At 52.6% G+C, this 20,275-nt stretch overlaps 1 protein-coding gene across 1 annotated transcript in view; it reads left to right on the top strand.

Annotated features, from left to right (window-relative positions):
- The window catches only part of sptbn4b (spectrin, beta, non-erythrocytic 4b), a gene marked incomplete at both ends in the record, with an annotated part of 40,579 nt that extends 24,359 nt beyond the window's left edge, over positions 1-16,220 (top strand). Inside the window, 21 exon segments of the mRNA XM_084467300.1 lie at positions 33-68; positions 71-154; positions 1,083-1,109; positions 1,111-1,353; positions 2,319-2,373; positions 2,376-2,448; positions 2,972-3,039; positions 3,042-3,118; positions 3,120-3,176; positions 3,786-4,031; positions 4,308-4,442; positions 7,003-7,247; positions 7,896-8,034; positions 8,295-8,379; positions 8,924-9,120; positions 10,163-11,367; positions 11,667-11,727; positions 12,136-12,413; positions 14,956-15,126; positions 15,429-15,471; positions 15,849-16,220. Coding sequence (XP_084323426.1) covers positions 33-68; positions 71-154; positions 1,083-1,109; positions 1,111-1,353; positions 2,319-2,373; positions 2,376-2,448; positions 2,972-3,039; positions 3,042-3,118; positions 3,120-3,176; positions 3,786-4,031; positions 4,308-4,442; positions 7,003-7,247; positions 7,896-8,034; positions 8,295-8,379; positions 8,924-9,120; positions 10,163-11,367; positions 11,667-11,727; positions 12,136-12,413; positions 14,956-15,126; positions 15,429-15,471; positions 15,849-16,220 — 3,897 coding nt within the window.
- Positions 16,221-20,275: the final 4,055 nt, after the last annotated feature.

Genomic DNA, 20,275 nt, shown 5'->3' on the forward strand with positions numbered 1-20,275 from the left:
TGTGTATAATGTGTACATTCTGGCGGTTCCAGCTGTGGATTCAGGAGCGCCTCCCCATGGCGATTGTCCCCAGGAGCACGGCTCCACTCTGCAGTCCGTGCAGCAGCTCATGAAGAAGACCAGGTACCGCAGGAAGCCCCCCCGCACACTACATGTACTGTAACACAACTGTGTTAGCAACATTATCACTGAATGAATTTGTTTGCTACAGTGACTCACGTATGCATGAAGTTAATTTATTACAGTAACAATTACAGCTCAATAACATGTTAGGTTAATGTATTACAGTGGCACAGTATTTCAACACTCTCATTTTAGTGATCTCATCTGTATTAACGCTGTCTTATTGATCTCCATCTTCTCCGTTCTGTCCTCTGGGGCTCCGGATTACCAAAGTGTTATTATCTTACCTTAATTACTTTATTCATGTGTCTCTCCATCCTCCTCCCTCTCTCCTCCTCCACCTCCTCCTCCTCCACCTCCTCCTCCTCCACCTCCTCCTCCTCCTCCTCCTCCTCCTCCTCCTCCTCCCCTCCTCCTCCTCCTCCTCCTCCTCCTCCCTCCTCCTCCCCCTCCCTCCTCCTCCTCCTCCTCCCTCCGTCCTCCTCCTCCTCCACCGCCACCACCTCCTCCTCTTCCTCCTCCTCCTCCCTTATCCACCTCCTCATCCCTCCTCCTCCCTCCTCCACCCACCTCCTCCACCCTCCTCCTCTTCCTCCTCCTCCTGCTCCACCCTCTTCTCCTCCCCTCCTCCTCCTTCTCCACCCTCCACCCACCTCCTCCTCCCTCCTCCATTCTCCTCCTCCACCACCTCCTCCTCCTCCTCCTCCTCTTCCTCCTCCACCCTCCTCCTCCTCCTCCTCCTCCTCCCTCCTCCTCCTCCTCCTCCTCCTCTCACCTCCTCCTCCTCCACCCACCTCTCCTCCTCCTCCACCCTCCACCCACCTCCTCCTCCTGCCCCTCCCTCCTCCTCTACCTCCTCCTCCTCCTCCCTCCTCCACCTTCCTCCCCCTCCTCCTTTTCCTCCCCCTCCTCCTCTACCTCCTCCTCCTCCACTCCTTCTCCTCTCCCCAGACCTGCAGAGGGAGCTGCAGGGCCACCGGGCCCGGGGTGGAGGACGTGGTGGAGAGGGCCAGCCTGATCGCGACCCTCCGCAGCCATGAGGCGGACGTGATCCGGGCGGGGCTGGAGCAGATGTCCCAGCTGTGGGCGGTGCTGTGGGGGGAGACGGAGCGGCGGCAGCTGGTGCTGGACGTCATGTACCAGGCCCAGCAGTACTACTCGGACACGGCAGAGGTGGAGGCGTGGCTCAGCGAGCAGGAGCTGCACATGATGAACGAGGAGAAGGGCAAGGTGGGGGGGAGGAGGGGGAGATGGGGGGCGGGGGACGGAAGGGGGGGGGGGGGTTGTGTGTGAGTGCATGTGAGAAAGAGAGAGAGTGTGTGTGAAGAGATAAACTCTGTGTGTTGGGGTGTGAGAAAGTTTGCGCCTTTATGTGAGGGTTAATGTGTGTGTGCGTGTATGTGAGAGAGAGAGAAGAGAGAGGGAGTGTGTGTGTGTGTGTGTGTGTGTGTGTGTTACTTTGTGAGGTGGTTTGTTCTTCTGACTTCAGCAGAACTGAAACGTTGTTCTCTCAGTTCTCCTCTTGAAGATGAGGAATTAGGTTTCCACAAAAGGATGATTACATAAGCCTTAACTTAACCCGTAGCTTAACTCTTAACTTCCTCAACGCTTTGGGTCTCACATGTACTTGGTGTTCATTGAGTTACCAGTACAGTAAGATAAGATAAGATAAGATTTATTAATCCCCCTTAGGAGAAATTCACAAGTGCCCAGCAGTACAGTGGGAAAAGAGAGTGCAAAACAAGAGTATATATACAAATAAATTTACCAATTGAAATAAAATATAATAAAAAACTATTATTAACTATTATTATGAATTATTATTCTATTATTCTGAATAAGATAAACATACTAATACATGTAACTGTCCGTTTGTAGGTGACGCATTTAAAAAAAAAGTCTAGCTGTTAGGGTGTTTGACTCCTGCCTTTCATAGTACCCAAGGTCGCTTCACAAAAGGGGGGGGGGGGGCGGAGGGGAGGGGGGGGTTAGGGGTCAAAGTGTGTAGACTCGGTGTAGAGATATGTTTTGAGGTGCTTTTTGAACAGGGGCTAAAACTCATTTTAGCAGGCGTTTTCTGTCCAGAGTGATCCCGGGTGGATCCTCCTAGCGGCTGGCTGACTGAATAGTAGTGTAGTAGTATGGTAGTGGCGGAGCTGTAGAGCTGACCAGGGCCCTGGTTCTGTGCCCACCAGGATGAGCCCAGCACCCTGCAGCTGCTAAAGAAGCACCTGATCCTGGAGCAGACCATCGAGACTACGCCGAGACCATCGGCCTGCTGTCGCAGCAGTGCAGACAGCTCCTGGAGATGGGGGCACCCAGACTGTGAGCTCATAGGAACACACACACACACACACACACACACATCACACATCACACACACATGGGTACACACCGCACACAACACTATCTGCCCATTAGCCCTGGTACTTAAATATTCTACCACTGACTACTGTCTACTTCTGCACTCTCTTCCATTATGTTTGTTTCTCAAAATGTCCTCTCTCTATCTCTCTCTCACTCTCTCTCTCTCTCTCACTCTCTCTCTCTCTCTCGCTCTCTGGCTCTCTCTCGCTCTCTGGCTCTCTGGCTCTCTCTCTCCCTTTATCTCTCTCTCTCTATCTCAGTTTGATGCAAAGGGCTTTATTGCCATGGGAAACATATATGTACACTGCCTAAAGCACAAAAATAAATATTAATGAGTTTAAATAGTCAAAAATACAGTTTAAATGTATTCTCTCTCTCCATCTCTACCCTACATGTCTGCAACGCCTCTCTCCTACTCCACTTTCCACCCCACTTCCACCTCTACCAAACGTCATCTTGTCCCTCTGTCTTGCCCCCCCAGTGAGAAGATCAGCCGGCGGCAGTCCCAGATGGACCGGCTGTACGTGTCCCTGAAGGACCTGGTGGACGAGCGAAGAGCCGCCTGGAGCAGCAGTACTGGCTGTACCAGCTGAACCGCGAGGTGGACGAGCTGGAGCAGTGGGTGGCCCCAGCGCGACGTGGTGGCCAGCTCACCCGAGCTGGGCCAGGACTACGAGCACGTCACGGTGGGTGGGGGGCGGTGGTGGAGCGCGGGGGGGGGGGGGGGGGGGGGGCCTCAGGGTCACGGTGGGTGGGGGCGGTGGTGGAACCGCAGGGGGGCCTGCACGCTGAGGAGTGGATGTTCTCCTCTTTTGCAGCTCCTTCCTTTGGGGTTTGCAGTGAGGTGATTGGGTAACTGGTTTATTGTATTGGGCTGTTGCTGTTGAAATTGGTTCGCAGACATGCTTATGAGGATCAACTCTAGTGTAATGGGGACAGTTAGGACTCAACGTGGCAGGGTAGGTCTGAAAATGAATCTGGAATATATGGAATATGGAGAAACCACGAGAATTCTCTTGAAGCTGTACGAAATAATCTAGAAGCATTCCGCCTTAAAAAGAGACTATGCATTCATGTCCGGGATCCAACTTCATCTCCTCCTCCTCCTCAAACCTACTGCCCTCCACCACCTCCTCCCTTCCCTTCCCTCTCCTCTCCTCCTTGTCCTCCTCCTCCTCCCCCCCTCCCCCCCCCTTCCTCCCCCCACCCCCCTTTCCACCTCCTCCTCCTCCTCCTCCTCCACCCCTCCCTCCCCACATCTCCTCCTCATCCTCCTCCTCCTCCTCTTCGTTCAGGTGCTCCAGGAGAAGTTCACAGACTTTGCGTCGGAGACGGTCGCCGTGGGCCAGGAGCGCGTGACGGCCGTCAACCAGATGGTGGACGAGCTCATCGACTACGGCCACGCCGAGGCGGCCACCATCGCCGAGTGGAAGGACGGCGTGAACGAGGCCTGGGCCGACCTGCTGGAGCTGATGGAGACGCGCGCCCAGATGCTCTCCGCCTCCCACCAGCTGCACAAGTTCTTCTCGGACTGCCGCGAGGTGGGTGGTGCTGGGAGGGGGGAGTCGAAGGGGGACGTTGGGGCTGGAAGAGGGTGGTGTCGGAAAGTGTGGTTGGTCCGACTCTCAGCCCCTGACCCCGCCTGAATCCGTGACTGAAGCAGAAGGTGGATGTGACCTCTCTGACCCACCAGCCATGTTCCTCATCTCCAGTGTGTGTGTGTGTGTGTGTGTGTGTGTCTGTGTGTCTGTGTCTGTCTGTGTGTGTCTGTGTGTGAGTGTCTGTGTGTGTGTGTGTGTGTGTGTGTGTCGCTCCAGGTCCTGGCCCAGATCGAGGACAAGCACCGGCGTCTCCCGGAGGTGCGGGCCCTGAAGGGCGGGGCCGCCAACACCAGCACCCTGCACCGGCTCATGCACAGCTTCGAGCAGGACATCCAGCTGCTGGTCACACAGGTGCGGAGCGCGCACCGCCGGACACCCCACCTGGTACCCGCCCCTTAAAGGGGACCTGGCCCCACCTGGTACCGCCCCTTAAAGGGGACCTGGCCCCACCTGGTACCGCCCCTTAAAGGGGACCTGACCCCACCTGGTACCGCCCCTTAAAGGGGACCTGACCCCACCTGGTACCGCTCCTTAAAGGGGACCTGGCCCCACCTGGTACCCGCACCTTAAAGGGGAACGGACCCCACCTGGTACCGCCCCTTAAAGGGGACCTGGCCCCACCTGATACCGCCCCTTAAAGGGGACCTGGCCCCACCTGATACCGCCCCTTAAAGGGGACCTGGCCCCACCTGGTACCGCACCTTAAAGGGGAACGGACCCCACCTGGTACCGCCCCTTAAAGGGGACCTGGCCCCACCTGGTACCGCCCCTTAAAGGGGACCTGACCCCACCTGGTACCGCCCCTTAAAGGGGACCTGACCCCACCTGGTACCGCTCCTTAAAGGGGACCTGGCCCCACCTGGTACCGCACCTTAAAGGGGAACGGACCCCACCTGGTACCGCCCCTTAAAGGGGACCTGGCCCCACCTGATACCGCCCCTTAAAGGGGACCTGGCCCCACCTGGTACCGCACCTTAAAGGGGAACGGACCCCACCTGGTACCGCCCCTTAAAGGGGACCTGACCCCACCTGGTACCGCCCCTTAAAGGGGACCTGGCCCCACCTGGTACCGCCCCTTAAAGGGGACCTGGCCCCACCTGGTACCGCACCTTAAAGGGGACCTGGCCCCACCTGGTACCGCCCCTTAAAGGGGACCTGGCCCCACCTGGTACCGCCCCTTAAAGGGGACCTGGCCCCACCTGGTACCGCCCCTTAAAGGGGACCTGGCCCCACCTGGTACCGCCCCTTAAAGGGGACCTGGCCCCACCTGATACCGCCCCTTAAAGGGGACCTGGCCCCACCTGATACCGCACCTTAAAGGGGACCTGGCCCCACCTGGTACCGCCCCTTAAAGGGGACCTGGCCCCACCTGGTACCGCCCCTTAAAGGGGACCTGGCACGCTCGGTTTTATTATAGAAGACGGGAATGCTTCAAAAAATCGCGGCCTTCAACATCAATATCTAAATACGCTGTGGTACACGGAGAACATGGATCATTTAAATAACCTTTCCAAATCAGACCAATGAAGACCAGACCAATGAACGCAATGACGCAATGACGCAATGACGCAATGACGTCAGACTTTTCTGCTCATTTCCCTGGGAAAAAGAGTTGATGTCGCAGACAATGGTTTAAAGCAGTTCTTTCATATATTCGAAAATATCAAGCTGGAGGGTTCCCCTTCAAGGCCAAACGATAATTCTATGTTGAATAGAATTCACTATTTCAGTGACACCTTGGGATCCTTAGAATCAAGATTCAAAGATTTTTTATTAGTCACATACTTATACAGGATATGCAGTGAAATGTTTGTGTGACATACTCAGTATTTTCTGTGCATAAAAAAAAGAAAAAAAAAATAGAATAGAACAAAATAAAATACAATATAATATAATTTTTTTTTTTACAATATAATTTTAACAGAAATGAAGAATATTATAAATATATGTACAGTTAAAACTGGATCGTGGGAAGATGTTTCGTCGAACCAGCAGCCGTGCGGACCTCCCCAGCGAGGCTATCATAAATGAGTCAAACGTAGCACACATAGCGTACGATGGAAACCTCCTGTGGGGATGCAGGTGACGTAGGACCCAGCGGGATGCGTACATCATCTAAAGCGCCCCGCGGGGTACCGCTGTGCGCACAGTGGGCGGCGTTCTACCCTGTGGCTCCAGAGAACAGAGACATGGGTTGGAGGCCCTCCTCCAGGTTCTACCGCTGTGAAACACGCTCCCGGACCGGAGCGCAGGCGCCCTGTAGTGGATAGTACTAGTCTGCTGGGCCATTCGTCAAGATACCATTTGTTTTGATTTTGCTTTCGTTTTGTGTTTCTACTGAAGTACAAAAAAATGCGTGGCGGGCATAAATGCGCTCTTTGCTTAAAATCCGTTTTGGTTTGTGCTTTTGACTGTACTGTTCCTGGCTGTACGGAGGCTCCACTGAGCACGGGGCTGGGACGCTGCACCTGGCTGCAGCAGACCCTCCCACACGCGCCACAGAACAACGTAGTGTGACGCAGGAGCACAGCTGTGATCCACGTCACCTCCAGTGACAGACACTCCCAACACGCCCAGCTGGGGGGGAGGCCCGGGGCCGGTGGGGGGCGTTTTTTTGATGTATTGTGACTGATGTTTGACTTTGCTTCTGTACTTGTGACCGCTGAATCTCTTTCTGAATCTCTCTATATTTCTTTCTCCTTCCTCGTCGCTATCTCTCACTCCGCCTGTCTCCCTTTCTCTCTTTCCGTCCCTCTTTCTCTCTCTCCCCCCTTCTCTCTACCCCTCTCCCACTCCCTCTCTCTCTCTCTCTCTCCCTCTCTCTTCCTCTACCCCTCTCTCTCTCTCTCTCTCTCTCTCTCTCTCTCTCTCTCTCTCTCTCTCTCCCTCCCTCTACCTCTCTCTCCCTCAGGTGCGCCAGCTGCAGGAGAGCGCCGCCCAGCTGAGGACGGTGTACGCCGGGGAGAAGGCGGAGGCCATCGCCTGCCGTGAACAGGAAGTGATGCTCACCTGGAAGGAACTGCTGACCTACTGCGAGGAGTGCCGGGTGCAGATCACCACGGCGACGGACAAGCTGCGGTTCTTCGGCATGGTGCGCGACCAGCTCATGTGGATGGACTCCATCATCTGCCAGATCGACACCGGAGACAAGCCCAGGTGGGAAACCAAGAATGGATCCTATTCTATCCGTACTAAAATTAATGCAAATTAACTATTGTTCAATATTATCCACTGAAGCCTGTGCAAAATGTATTCTCCGTGTCCAGAGATTAGGCAAGGCAAGGCAACTTTATTTATATAACACTTTTCATACACGAGGCAGACGCAACGTGCTTCACATAGAAACATCGCCATAAAATACAATCAAATAATAAAATAAATAATGACAAAAGTTGTCATAATTGCTATGACAAATGAGCTACAATTCAAATGTAAACAGATCATGGACCCTTCTGTGTCATTCGCGGCAGGTCACATTAGCGGAACGACTTCCAACGTTTCACTGGTGTAGCTTTACCTCATGCCCGGATTACGCAATCAAACCCCTCAGAAATCCACATGAGCCCTGCCTCGTCTCAGGGCTATCGTGTGGAGGAATGTGTTCAGCCTCACGTGCTGTACCATATGCACCATTGACTCATCACATAACAAACCCTCACACTCATAACCATATCCTCTCTCCCGGCTCCCAGAAGTGGATGGCGTAGGGTTGATATAGGGTAGTGATATTATTCAGAAGGTTGGTGAGGTTGTTTGGGGAGGTGACATCTGCTGTGTGTGGTGGTGGTGGTGGTGGACCCACAGGGACGTCTCCTCGGTGGAGGTGCTGATGAACTACCACCACGGTCTGAAGAACGAGGTGGAGGCCCGCAGCAGGAGCCTGATGGAGTGCATCGAGATGGGCAAGACCCTGCTGGCCGTCAGGAACCCCGCCGCAGAGGAGGTGAGGAGACAGGAGAGGAAGCAGGGAACGAGATGAGAACTGAGATGAGAATAGGGGAGATGAGATGGGCTGGGTTGCTTTGACATTTGTTGAAGCTGAATTGAGAAGAGATGGAAAGAGAGAATGAATATATGGCACGGTATGAGATGATATGCAAAACTACTGCATAAATATATCACGTCAGCCAAAACTCGTAGAATATGATATATTATATATGATATGGGATGATGATCTTTCCGACTCTTGACGTGGATTTTCAGATCAAGGAGAAGCTGGACAAGGTGGTTGCTAAGCAACACGAACTGTCTGAGAAGTGGGACAAACACTGGGAGGCGTTACAGCACTGTGAGTGTAAACACACATGGAAACAAACAAATACACACATGAACACACTCCCCACCCGCCCACTCAGAAAGACCTATATTCAGACACATATTCTTAGTAGAGATTTACCAAAACCTAAACCTAACATGTCTTTTCCTCTCCTCTCCTCTCCTCCCCTTGCTCTCTATTTCCTTTCACCTCTCCTCCTCCTCCCCCCTCCACCCCTCACTGCCCTCCTATCTATTCTCTCCTTTCTTCTCCTCCTCTCTTCCCCCCTCCCCCCTCTCCTCTCATCTCCACCCTCTCCTCTCCATCCTTCGCCCCCTCTCCCCCCTCCCTTTCCTTTCTCCTCCTCCTCTCCCCCCTCCCTCCTTACCCCTTCCTTTCTCCTTCCCAACTCCCCCTCTCTCCCCTCTCCCCCCTTCCTCCTCCCCCTCTCCCCCTCTCCCTCTCTCCCCCTCTCTCCCCTCCTCATCCCCTCATCCCCCCTCCCCCTCTCCTCTCCCCTCCTCTCCCCCATCCCCTCCCCCTCTCCTCTCCCCTCCCCCTCCCTCCCCCTCCTCAGTGCTGGAGGTGCACCAGTTCGCCCAGGAGGCGGTGGTGGCGGAGGCGTGGCTGACGGCCCAGGAGCCCTTCATCAGCAGCAAGGAGCTGGGCGCCAGTGTGGACGAGGTGGAGCAGCTCATCCGCCGCCACGAGGCCTTCCGCAAGGCCGCCGCCACCTGGGAGGAGCGCTTCAGCTCGCTGCGGAGGATCACCACGGTAACGGCTTATTCTGCCCCCCTTTGAATGCATGGATGTTATTCTACTAGCTTCTATGGCTAGCTTACTTTTTGTATCGCACGTTATGGTGTATAATCGACGGGCACTCTCCCTGTCAATATATACCTAAGTAACTATATTAATTATTTACAGGTATAATTATTATTACTTCATGGTAATATTAGAATTTGAATATAGTTAATATTATTAATTCATTAACTTAATAGCGCTTTTCAAGGCTCAAAGTCAAGTCAGTTTAAAAACGTGAAAGCACTTCATCACTGTCACAGTTCATTATGAAGGAGGAACTCTGAGGAGCAGACTGAGGCTTCCTTCCAGGGAGGGTTAGGATTGCCATGGATGCCAAAGCATGTGATTTTGTATTGATGATATCCAATGACTGACAAGGGAGATGCCCATGTCAGTACAAGAGGCAGGTTCAGTCTTTAGCAGACACTTCTATCCAGACGACGCAAAAGTGTTGATCATCACTAAAGCATTCAAGCAAAACGGGACAAGCTCAAAAGATCAGAGATCTGCATGGTTTGGTATTTATATACTGTTCTTTTTTTTATTACTTTAAATTCCCCCCCCTAAATAAATACTCTTTTGCAGCAATTTTACGAACACATTATTTAGCATTACTGTGTCATCCTATTATATATTTACACATAAATGCCCTGAATATATACAATATACCTATTTTGTAAGGGAAAAATCTACCAAGTCCACCTTTTAACATCTGGGTTTGTTGCAGATTCAAGCAGAAAGCCGCGACCCTGCACATTCTTCTGTCTTATCTTTACAGTGCGATTCATTAATCAGCGTACTGCTGAGGTTGCACTACGAGAATGAGGTTCCACATGCAAGTATGTTGCCTACATGCCCACAACCTAGATTCTGGTTCTCAACTGGTTATGTTGGTACTGATCTGGTTCTGGTGGGACTTAACTAGTTTGTGTTGGGTGTTGAACTGGTTCTGCCGGTACTGAACTGGGTTTTTGTGGTACTGAGCTACATTCTGACCACCCCTCCCCCTCAGGTGGAGAAGCTGCGGGCGGAGCAGAGCCAGCTGCCCCCCACCCCCTTACTGGGACGCAAGGTCTTCCTGGAACCTCAGGACGCCGTCCCCAACCCCGCCTCCCTCCCCCGCCTCCCCCTCTCCCCCGTCATGAGGCAGACCATCTACGAGCAGAACGACGCCAGCTCCCCTCCCTCGCCCTCGCCGGCCACGCCGCCCACCCCCTCCCCGTCGCCCCTGGCGCGGCGGCTGGGCTCCACGGCGGCGGGCTACACCCCCGTGCTGAGCGCCTCCGGCTACCGCCACCACGGCCTGGACCCGCGGCACGGCGGCGCCCCGGCGGGGGGCCTGGCCGCCGGCCTGGTCCAGCCCGCCCCCTCCTCCATCGCCTCCATCGCCACGGCCGCCATGATGGTCTCGGCCAATCAGGCGCGGGAGAGCGCCCTCACGGCCCGGGAGCAGGCGGCGATGGCCGTCAGCCACATGACCTCGGCCACGCCCACGCTCCTGGTGCACGCGCCCGAGGCGAAGACGCCGGCGTCTCCGTCGCCGGCGTCTCCGTCGCCGTACCTGCGGCAGCCGAAGATGAAGTGTTTCGACGACGTGGTCACGCCGCTGCTGGTGGCCGGCCGGCTGGAGAAGGCCCGCGAGCGGGAGCGGGAGAGGGAGGCCATCCTGGGCGAGATCGGGACGGGCGGAGGGGAGGTGGCCGTGATGGCGGAGGTGGTGCTGCAGGACCCCATCCGGGAGCGGCTGCACAGCGAGCCCGGCCGGAGGTCCCGGGCGTCCACCCGGAGCGACCCGCTGGCCCAGGCCGAGCCCCAGGTGCAGAACCACCAGGCCCGGGAGCCCAGGGAGTCCCGGGGTGAGGCCCGGGAGCCCCGGATCGAGAGGCAGCTGTCCAGCGAGCAGCTGATCCAGGCCCGGCGCGACGAGCTGCCCCAGGAGGTGTGGAGGGAACGGGAGCGCCGGACCCTGGAGAGGCAGACGTCCAGCGAGCAGGAGGGCCACGGAGGGCTCGCCGGGGCCGGCGGTCACGGCAGCGGGAGTCACGGCAGCGGAGGTCACGGTGGAGGAGGAGGAGGAGGTGGAGGTGGGGGTGGAGGAGGAGGAGGAGGAGGTCACGAGGGGCGCAGGCGGGACCGGGACCGCCACCGGCTGGAGAAGCAGGAGTCCAGCGAACACGAAACGGGGAAGGAGCACTCGGACCGGAAGTCCGGCGGAGGGTGAGACTGCAGGATTAGTTCTAGTTAGTTGGATGTTAAACACAGCTCAATCATAACCCTCTCTCCTTTTTACTGACCTTCGACATTGAATGGTTTAACATTAACTCATGGATCCAAGGTGGATCCCTGGGTTCCTATTAATGGGATTTTGTCGTTTTAAAACGTAATAATGTGTATCTTGTCCATATCCTTGAATTCAGCCACTGTTAAGAAAGCTGTGGCCTCGTTGGCCCTGCCCACAGGCTGCAGCTTGATGACAGCACCATTATAACGTGAGGACTTTGTCTCTGTGCCCACAGAGAGAAGAGGTCGACGCTGGCAGACATCGTGGAACAGCTGCAGGAGAGGGAGGCCGCGCAGGTCTGAGCCCCAGACACATGCCACACTTGAGATCATGATCATTAAAACTGAAGACTTTATGTTTGCTTTAGCTTTCTGCTAAATCTAAAAAACATAGCTTTTTTTACTTTGCCTTTATTTTTCTTTTAAATATCTATTTTATTTTATTACTTTTTATTGTATTGTATTGTATGTGTTTGCTTTAGCTTTCTGCTAAATCTTTGCCTCTGTTTTCTTTGACTTATCAAAAGAAAGTCATACAATTTTATTGTATGACTTTCAATGTGAAGCACTTTGAGTCTGCCTCGTGTGTGAAAAGTGCAATATAAATAAAGTTGCCTTGCCTAATTAGAGATTCCCGTTAACAATCCTGTAATCACCTCTCCCCCCCCCCCCTCCCCGCTCCTCCCCCCTCACTGTGGGCGCCAGGCGCGCGGCGAGGTACCCCCAGTGCCCAACGGCGTGGGAGAGGCGACCTCCAACAAGTCCTCGTCCTCCCGGCCGGACCGGCCGCGCGCCCGGGACCGACCCAAACCACGGCGCCGGCCGCGGCCCAAGGAGCCCGGCGAGGCCACCACGCGGCGGTCCCGGTCGGCGCCGGCCCAGACCACCCCATCGGTGCCCCAGGTGCCCAGCCACACGGCCCACCACGAGGGCTTCCTGTTCCGCAAGCTGGACATCGAGACCCTGAAGAAGAGCGCCAACAGGTGGGCATTCAGGGTTCACCACGGCCAGGCTGTTGTACTCTCGCTGTGGGAAGGATGGAGGAGGTGGTGGACGCTGACGCCACCAGATTCAGATGCGGGGAAGACGTTATTTGTTGAAGGAGTGACCATGCACTGAAATTGAAATCTAACTGTAGGAACAGCATTTAAACGCAAAAGCAGTTGCATTGCCCTCTTTCGCCTAAGGGTGTCACTGTTGCTGTGGTTTTATTTCAGTGCTTGGTCCCGCTTTAACATCTACCCAGTTGTTTGGCCCCAGCTCAATTGAAGGCAAAGCATTTTGAAAATATTTATTTTAACCTGGTCAGAGCACGGACGAGTAACTTGTATTGTTTCGGTGCAATTCAATCAAGCATTACTTAAACCAGTGCGACCTGTAAACTAAGTGACTTGCTGCCTTGTGACCTGAAGAGTATTTCCGGGTCACTTTGCAGTTCATCTCTCACCTTATCTGTCTGATTCTGATGACATCAGCATCCCCTCCTTCGTGATCTCAAGTCAGATGACCAGGGCATGGCGTAGGCATGCTAGGTTAACAAGCTAACTTGGTTAAATGGCAAACATGGCACTGTTAAGATGTTAAAATGTGCATGACTGACACTGGTTAAGAAGTAAGGTCACACCATAGTTCTACTGGTTACATATTGATCGCCCCAGATGCTGGGTTCCAAACACTTACTAGGGAATCAATAGTTGAGGTTAAAACATTGAAAGTATAAATGTGTGCGTATCACTTCCAATGTATAGTCCAATCATTGGGGTTATATATGTGCATAGGTCATTCAAATGGATCCATTTTAATATTGAACCATATCTTAGTGGTATGATGATGTTGAACATATCCATTAGATCCGTTAGAGTCAGAATGGATTCATTCATTCAAAGTGTTCGGATCAGAACTTGTAGCAAACAGCGAAACAAATGCACCCAGTAGCAAGCAAGACAGTCCCTGCTTGCAAGAGCTAAATGCATGAAGCCAATGACTCCTCCTAACCCCACACCAGTGTCCCCACACGCAGCAAAGGTGGAGGCTAACTGACCGGCAGGCTCACAGGCCGACTAACAGGCTAGTTAAAGGCTACCTCACAGGCTGGCTGAGAAGCTAGCAAACAGGCTAGCTAATTAGTTTTCTAACGGGCCAGCTATTAGGCTGGCAGACTAACAGGCACACTAACAAGCTAGCTAACAAGCTAGCACGCAGAGGGGTGGACAGATGCTGAAGGACCACCATCGAAGACGACTCACCTACCCTCACGCACACACACACACACACACACCACTCTCGCGCAAGATGGCCATGCATCCGCCTGCTTCCTGCTGAGAGACCTCAGTCTAGAGGCCACAGCCTCTGAGCAGCCTGGCCTCTCCCTGCACTGCCCCCTAGTGGCTGGGCTGACCACGCAGCGCTAAAGACTCATCCCTCCCGGCTGTGGATGAGTGCTTCTGAAATGGCAATCCTCCGGGCTTCACAAGATGAATGTGTCAGATGTACATAACCGCCGTTATGTACATGCCAAGGTAAAGCGTAGCACCAAATGGCTTTCATCTTGACCAGCGGGAGTCTCCCCCAGAGAACTCACCCCCCTCTCCCCCCCCCCATGTCTTCTTGTATCCTGTCTTTCTTCTCCCCCTCCATCTTTGAAAGTCATTGGAGGAGAGGAGCTGAGGTGTCAGAGCTTCTCATCCAATCACGATCAAGGAGGAGGGGGGGTGGGAAAGAGAGAATCGAGACCTGTGTGTTACTCGTTGTCACCGCGAGGCGGACTGTGTTTACATGCACGTTGATTTTCCCATGAAGACCCTCATTTATTCAGTTGAAAAATAAACACATTAGAAGGCCACATTGTCTGGTGAATCCGTTATCCGGAACGTTAAAGAACATTTGAATGCCGACGTGCCCCTGGCGTGTCTTGGTGCTCCTCTGGGAACGCAGCGCGTATGTAAACGGCCTCTCCCACCGCCCACTCTGTGCTCAGGGAGCGACGCTGCCCAGAATGCCATTAACCAAACGTCTCTCTCTCTCCTCCCTCCTCCTCTCCTGCCTCCTCTTCGGTCGCCGGCTGCTCCTTCTCCTCTCCTCCAAGGTAAGTCATATATTAGCTGCTCCTCCACCCGACTCCACCGCCACCCCCATTCTCCTCCTCCATCTACTCCTCCCTTTGGTGTTCGTCCGCCCGCGCCTCCCTCCTTCGTCTGTGTCGTGCTCCCTCCTCGACCCGGTGCCTCTGCCAAGCCCATAATGTCCACCTACATCCCAGCCGCTCAGGTAACCCCCCGTCCAGCCGCCCACTCCAGCCAGGTAAGTGCAGCAGAGAGAGAGAGAGAGAGAGAACGAGAGAGAGCGAGAGTGACCTCAAGAGAGAGAGCGAGAGAGAAAGAAAGAGGGAAGACAAGCATGTACATCTCCCTCTGACTCCTCCTGTCTCCCCGCCATCGCTCCTCCCTTCCTCCAACCTCTCCTGCGACTCCCCCTTACGACCCTTGCCTCTCTCCCCTCTCCCACCCATGGTGTCCCACATCACAGCAGGTCCTGGGTGAACCTGTACTGCGTGCTGAAGCAGGGCGAGCTGGGCTTCTACAAGGACGCCAAGAACACGACCACGGCCTACAACAACGAGCCGCCACTCAGCCTGGCGCTCTGCACCTGCGACGTCACCAACGGCTACAAGAAGAAGAAGAACGTCTTCACGCTCAAGTGAGCGGCTCCGCTCTGGATGTGTCCATTCTTGTGGTCTTGTGGGGTTTTATTTTGGTTTTATTCGATGATTTGCCTCGTAGGAACACGTTGCAGAAGAAACATGGCAATATTCATCTCGGATATTCCGTGATGAGATGTTTGTCTGGTCGAGGAGTGACCGGATCAGAACTAGTCCAGTGTGGAGGGCTCTGAAGGGACTTTGCGTAGCGTTCTGTTGGAGTACCTCCATGCGTAGGCTGATCTCTGTTCGGTGTTCTACGGTGTGTTGTTGGGCCTAATGTCTACGCTTCTCATTACAGAACCAAGGATGGCAGTGAGTTCCTGTTCCATGCCAAAGATGAGGTGAGTGGGTCATTTATTATGATATAAAGTTTATTATTTGGTTGGATTAGTTCAATTATTACTTAAATATGGGATATAAGGCAAAGCGACGACCACTAATTCAGTTATTTGCTACCGGTGGTGGTGGTCAAACTGTTTATTGTAAATGTATGGCTTACTCTTCATTGTTTCTTCCTGCCTCTCCCCTGTTCATCCATTCTCTCTCTCGCTCCCTCGCTCCCTCTCTCCTTCTCTCCTTCTCTTCAATTTTCCCTTACCTCTTCGTCCCTCTCTTCCTCTCTCCTTCCCTCCTCCTCTTAATTTCCCGTACATCCACTCTCTCCCCCCTCCCCTCCTCCTCCCCCCCCCCCCCCCCCCCCCTCCCTCTGTGTGAGCAGGACGACCTGAAGGCGTGGGTGGGCAACATCACCACCAGCATCTCGGAGCACGACGAGATCGCCCGCTGGGGCCAGCCGCAGCCCACCACCTCCTCCACGGACGAGGGCACGCGGCCCGACGGCAGCAAGGGCGACAACCGCTCGGAGAAGGGCGGCGACAACCGCTCGGAGCGCGCCGCCGACAACCGCTCGGAGCGGGGCGGCGAGCGCTCGGACCGCGGCGACAGGGAGCGCGACAGAGAGAGGGAGAGGGACAGGGAGAAGGAGAGGGAGAAGGAGAGAGAACGAGGGGAGAGGTCCGAGCGTTCGGACCGGGGCGGGGAGAAGGCCGACGGCGGGAAGCGGACGGAGAAGTCCAGTAAGAAGAAGTGAGCCGGGAAACGCTCGGGAACTCTCCACGCCATGGGGGGGAGGGGGATAGGAGGGGGGGGGGGGGGGTCCGCCGGGAGGCAAGCGGGAGGGTTTTGGGGGGGGGTCGGGGTCCGAAGGGGAACCCACGTGGCCCGTTGTCTAGGCAACGACGGACCACCTCCCCACCTCCCAGCCCCGCCCTAGTTCTCTCTCTCTCTCTCTCTCTCTCACACACACACACCCTCCCTCTCGCTCGCCTTCTCTCTATGTCTCTTACTCTCTCTCTCGGCCGCGTGTGTCATGACGATACTGTCCACCGGACCGGGTGTCACGCGGGCTCCGAGGAGGCTTGTGTGACGGGACAGGGTGGATCGGAGCGGAGGGGGGAGGGGGAGGGGCGTGTCTTCCTCACTATTTCTGTATGTGTCTCTCCCTCTCTCTCTCTCTCGCTCTCTCATCCCTCCCTGGTTCTCTGTGAGAAACGCGCACGCAAGCCCCCGGAGCTGTGCCGGCGCCCCCCGGTGGCCCGTCTGGGGTAACAACAGCCGGTTCAAGGGTTGAGAGGGGACAGTTGGTTTGTTGTTTTGTTTGGGTTTTCTTTGAAACAGAAATGGCGAGCACAGATATCGTCATGGGAACGAAGGCTAACATGGAATGGCTGGTAGTGCGATGTGTAGCTCCTACATTGATAGTTTCATGGTGGGTTTGTCTCCCTGAGATGAGCCCAGTACCGGTGTATTTCATGTCCGTCTGTCCATCGGGTATGTCTGTCCGTCTGTCTGTCCGTCTGTCTGTACGCCGAGACATCTGACGCCCGTGTCTTAATAATAGTTTCACTCTGCAAAATTTGAAACCAGAACGATACAATGGCACACAAACCAAGCCTATTTTCCCTTCCTAATCCTATAGACCTGGTTTCGCCGCGGGAAACAGAACAGTAGCTGAACTCAATTTTTGGTCCGTACTAAACACTTCCAATTGATGAATGACAGTGATGATGACGAGAAGGAGGATGACATAATCGGGGTAAGAGTAGATAAAAGATTGGAGCTACCATCTGTGTTTTTTGTCTGTGTGAGTGTGTGTGTGTTTGTGTGTGTTTGTGTAAGCATGCATAAGCGTGTGTGAACATCAAGTTCCTCCGCCCCCAACAAACCCGAGCCATGACTACAAATATAGCTAAAAACCTAAGCTACGATGAAATCAAGGAACTTTTGCTTTCAGATACAGCCATGTTTTCTGATCTAGGAGGGGTAGAAACAGGGGTGCCTGGAGCTCAGGGGGGTGAAGAACAGCGCCCTCTATAGACCATGGGAGAGACTGCCCCCCCAAGCAAAGCTCTCACCGAAAAGAGATCCCCTCTCAGCTACTATTGTCGAAAAGATCTTCTGTTGACAAGCAGGTTCTGTGTTGACATCAGAATATAATGCATGAGATTTTGTTTTATGAGATGATTTATTGATGGATCATTGTATGAAGACTCGATAGGAGACTAAAAGATGACTCTCTAGTCCTCAGTGTTTACCACACATAGCAGAAAAGTTGATATCCCCCGGCAACCTTTAACCTTTCCACATTCCCATCTGCCGTTTAGCAGAAGGATCACTTCAATGAATGAGAGTTTTAAATTAAGGCAAAGTAAAAAAAGAAAAAACACAATGGCACTCTCACAGATTTCTTTATTTTATTAACTTTTTTCGTAAGCACAAAACGTGTGAAATCTTTTAATGAGCTCCAACACACTCTCACTCTTTCCTGCTTAGTTTTCGGTCAAAGTGGAAAGGAAGACACACCAAGCCCGACTGTGATTCATTCACAAAATTCTGTAATTTAATGTCCATTTAAAACGGTGCGTACACGTATGTTTATGTTCCCGTGTGTGTGTGTGTGTGTGTGTGTGTGTGTGTGTGTGCACTCGTGTGAGTGCACAAGCTGCTGCTCCGCCCCTCCCCAGGGTCTCCATAGCTCTCAGGTTATTTATGTTGGCGTGTGTTTGTGTGTGTGTTACATGCTTACACGCGTGCCCCTAAATCCCTCGTTTTTCCACCTCAGTCTTCCAGTCACGGCAGACCTCTGCCACATACACATACATACTACAACCAAACACACACACACACACACACACTCAATACACACGCACACACACTCATTGTCCCGAGGTTTTCAGTGTGTCCGTGTCACAGTGCATGAGGTTATGAAGCTCTTCAGGTTCGTAGCGAGCTGAAACTACACGTGAATGAATATAGAAAGACTGAATGAGTTAATAACACTACTGTGGTTAATAACCATGCCTCATTTATTTTTTGCTATACTGTTAATAGTTAATAATTAATTATTTCAGCATTAATTGATTAATTTTGGATATTAATGAATCTTAATTAATGATACCATTGTTTGTTATTGTTAGCATAAATGCATCATACACTATCATAACTCTATGGTACTCAAACTTGAAGGTACAGCAATAGCAGCAATGACTCATCGAACAGAGGAAAGATCTGCCTACGTGATTGGCTAAACTCACAGAAGGGTTACTGTACGTTATGGCTGTGTGGCTGCTGAGAGATTGCATGTCTTGCTTGACCAGATATCACTGTTCAACAAATGCTTGTCTGTGCAGTCCATTCATTCTGTCCCCCATCACTTGTTGTTGTTGTGTCTCCCCGTCCCTGTCTTCTAAACCACAAAGCCATAAGTATATAAAGAGGTAATGACACAATAAAATAAAAGCGAGTGACAAGGTAGATTCCTGTGGGAGTCAGTAGGGCTGGAAGCACGGGGCAATCAACACTAGACGACCCAGGTGAATGCTGGGAAGTTTTGAAAAAGAGCACTAGGACAGGGAGTTGGTTTGCCCTCAGGAGACAAGCCGGCACACTGATTTGTTTTGAGTTTATTTCGCCTCATGTCGGATGGTTAGATTAGTAGTGTGGTTTGAGTGGGGAGTTTTGAATGTACTTCCTAGGAAAAAAAAGGGACCCTACTGCGGTGGGGATGAGGTGAGACGCAGAACTGTAATTTATAAAACATCCTTTGACATATGGAGGGCTTTTTACGGTCACTGTCGTTGTATAAATTCCTCACAACTGCAGTTCAGATGTTGTTTTTTCTGGGTTTTTATTGATTTCATAATTTTTATTTATTTTGTTGATTGCACGCTGCAACATTATGCCCCCACCAGGAGTTCACCTAAATCTACTCAAACTCTACTCCAAATCTATTCAGACTCTTGCTCATCGGAGTAGATTAGAACGAGCGGTAGAAATTTCCGAAAGACACGTTTTGTTTTTGCCAATCCACTGACTGTGGCAGCAGCCTTTCTTCTTTGGTGGTCGTTGGGCAACCTCAGTACCTTCAGTGTTTGTTGGCCTCGGAGAGGAGAATCCCACTCCTTGGAGGAGTCTCCTTTGCTCACTTTTCTGTCTTCAGGAAAACGTTCATCCATTCAACGTGAAGCGGATTGCGTCAGGATTTTTGAATTCTGCCCGCACCCCACCAGGTGTAGTTAATCATGGTGAACCATCATGAGGTCTATTTATCATTCACCGAGAGAAAACAAGTCCTGATATGGTAGCCTTTTCTACCTTAGTTTTTTAAATGTATATCAACACATTTTATCTATCTAACCTAAGGCAGGAATGCCAAATCAATGCAATCCATTACATGCATGTTGGAGCAAGCAACTCAACAAATGAAAGAAGATGAATGAGCAGATTCTTCACAGGGGATGTGGAGACGTCTGGACATTGCTAGGTCAAAGGACAAATAGGTCGCTGCTGGGATGCAAGCAAGAATTGTGCGCAATTGTGAGTATAAAGGGCATCACAAGTTGACACGCTTTATTTGCACCCTTTATTACACTCGATTTGTTTGCATTACTGTAGGTCCCTGATCTAAAATGGCAGGTTGAATAGGCCCATAGGAGGGAATGCTCTGATTTATGTTCTAACTTTTTGAGATAGTTGATAATTGAATGTGCTCCTACTATTTCTTTGAAAATGGCTTCCCTCTTAGTCTGGACTCACTGTGTTTCGAAAGCCGGGCTAACCAACACTAAATCGATCCAATGAAGTGTG

Source organism: Micromesistius poutassou (genome assembly GCF_964030765.1).
Source record: "Micromesistius poutassou genome assembly, chromosome: 4".
NCBI lineage: Eukaryota > Metazoa > Chordata > Actinopteri > Gadiformes > Gadidae > Micromesistius > Micromesistius poutassou.